The sequence below is a fragment of the Colletotrichum chrysophilum genome (assembly GCF_026319265.1).
Source record: "Colletotrichum chrysophilum strain AFK26 chromosome Unknown scaffold_381, whole genome shotgun sequence".
NCBI classification, from domain to species: Eukaryota; Fungi; Ascomycota; class Sordariomycetes; order Glomerellales; family Glomerellaceae; genus Colletotrichum; species Colletotrichum chrysophilum.
In genome coordinates, this window is record NW_026517668.1 from 4,067 (window position 1) to 5,679 (window position 1,613).

A 1,613-nucleotide genomic window follows, 5' to 3' on the forward strand; every position below is an offset into this window, starting at 1 on the left:
CTCTGCTCTTCGAAGTTTTCGCACTTTTGCCTTTCTGATTTTTCTTTTTCTTTTTCCCCCTTCCCTTGCCAACTTCACAATCTCTCCACGATGTCAGCAAGCCAGTCCCAAGTTGCGCCCTGGACGCTCGACCTCCCATACCGTGGACCACCTCGGCAAGCCTCTCTCGCGCATTCAACCACGACGACCCCGTCACTCTGCTCAATGCCCGAGATATCCAACCTCGTTGACCGTCTTCATGCATTGATAAGTCTTCCGCAAGATCAACAAGACCATTTCGTCATCCTCGATGTATGGGACGAGCTTCGCGCCGCATACTGGAGAACTGTTCATGCGCCCGGGCCCAACGGCAGCGCAGTCAAGTGTACGTGGCCAATATTCGTCACTCGCTCTTTCGGCGACCGCGCCGACCGAGTGCTTGGAGTTGTCTACAGACCACAGTACCAAGCCATGGTTCGACGCGACTGGAAAGCCCTCGTGCGTTTCTACCGTGTCCAGCGGTCTCTCAAACTCACCGCCCCTGGCGTGTTCCTCCACCTTGGCCACCAGATCGCTACTTCTTCAAGATCTCTGAAGACGCTGTGCAGGCTGTTAGACCACCCACGTAAGATCAGCTTCCAAGGAAGCGAAGTCCTCTCTGTGTTGCAGCAAGCCATGATTGCCAGGCACGACGGCGCCGAAGCACCAGAGCTGGAACTGCGGGACCTCAACATGGCCGTCCAAGGTAAGTCAACTTACAGCACACGGCGGCAGAGACTGACACTTTAGACGCAGAGCTCAACCGACGCAGACGGGCTGCTCGTGCGACCGAAGACGGTGTTGCGACAGCTATGGGCAACCTTGCGATAGGCGATACTTTCTCCCCAATCCAACCAGAGGACAAGCAATCAATGGCTTGATATTACAGAGGCTACGGGGAAACGGTGTTGGAAGGGATGCGAGGCAAAACGCGGTCGAATTTCGGGTATCAGGATGGAAGTGGGAGGTAGCATGGAAAGCAAACTATTGGAATTGATTCGTCTCCATTCGCAAAGTTGTCTCTATTGGCGCGGTGAAGTGGCATGATCTGCGATAGTACCGTTCACGACCGAGGAGCACGAGCTCTTTGCGCGGGACTTTGATACAAAGGCTGGCTGGCTTGTGCGATTCAAGCTGCTGGGCATGTCCATGGGACTTGCGGTGTGGCAAGACAAGTAGAGACTTGATGATCTGAAAACCGGACGTTGGGACGGGAAAAACACTGGAAACGTTTGCCCACCCAAAGCTACGACAACACACTAGTCACCCAAGACATTCGCAGAGATCAAGTTTTCCCCCTTCCTCCCCGTCACGATCCTGTTGTCCCAATGTTTACTCATTTTCGGCCCCCGATTCCAAAGCCGTTGCTTCTTCAGCGTTGGCTTCGGCCAGCTCCTAAAATGCAACTTGGAAAAGACACTGAGGTGAAGTGCGGAGGCGTGGACAGACCTCACATTCCGCGGTCCAAACCAACGCAAGCTCCACCAAGGTGCTTGGACACTCTAGGTAGGTAAGGCGTGGGTACAGCACGTCACATCACTGGGGTGGACAGGCCCGGGCCGTTGCGAGCACTCCACCTGCCGCTAGGTACCTCT

General features: G+C 54.9%; 1 protein-coding gene across 1 annotated transcript; it reads left to right on the top strand.

The window, feature by feature from the left end:
- Nucleotides 1-204: 204 nt before the first annotated feature.
- On the top strand, nucleotides 205-899 carry COL26b_014428 (uncharacterized protein; the record flags this gene model as incomplete). The annotated part of the gene is made up of 2 exons (XM_053186999.1): nucleotides 205-724; nucleotides 775-899. The coding sequence occupies 2 exons, from the start codon at nucleotides 205-207 to the stop codon at nucleotides 897-899; spliced, it is 645 nt and encodes a 214-aa protein (XP_053029056.1).
- Nucleotides 900-1,613: the final 714 nt, after the last annotated feature.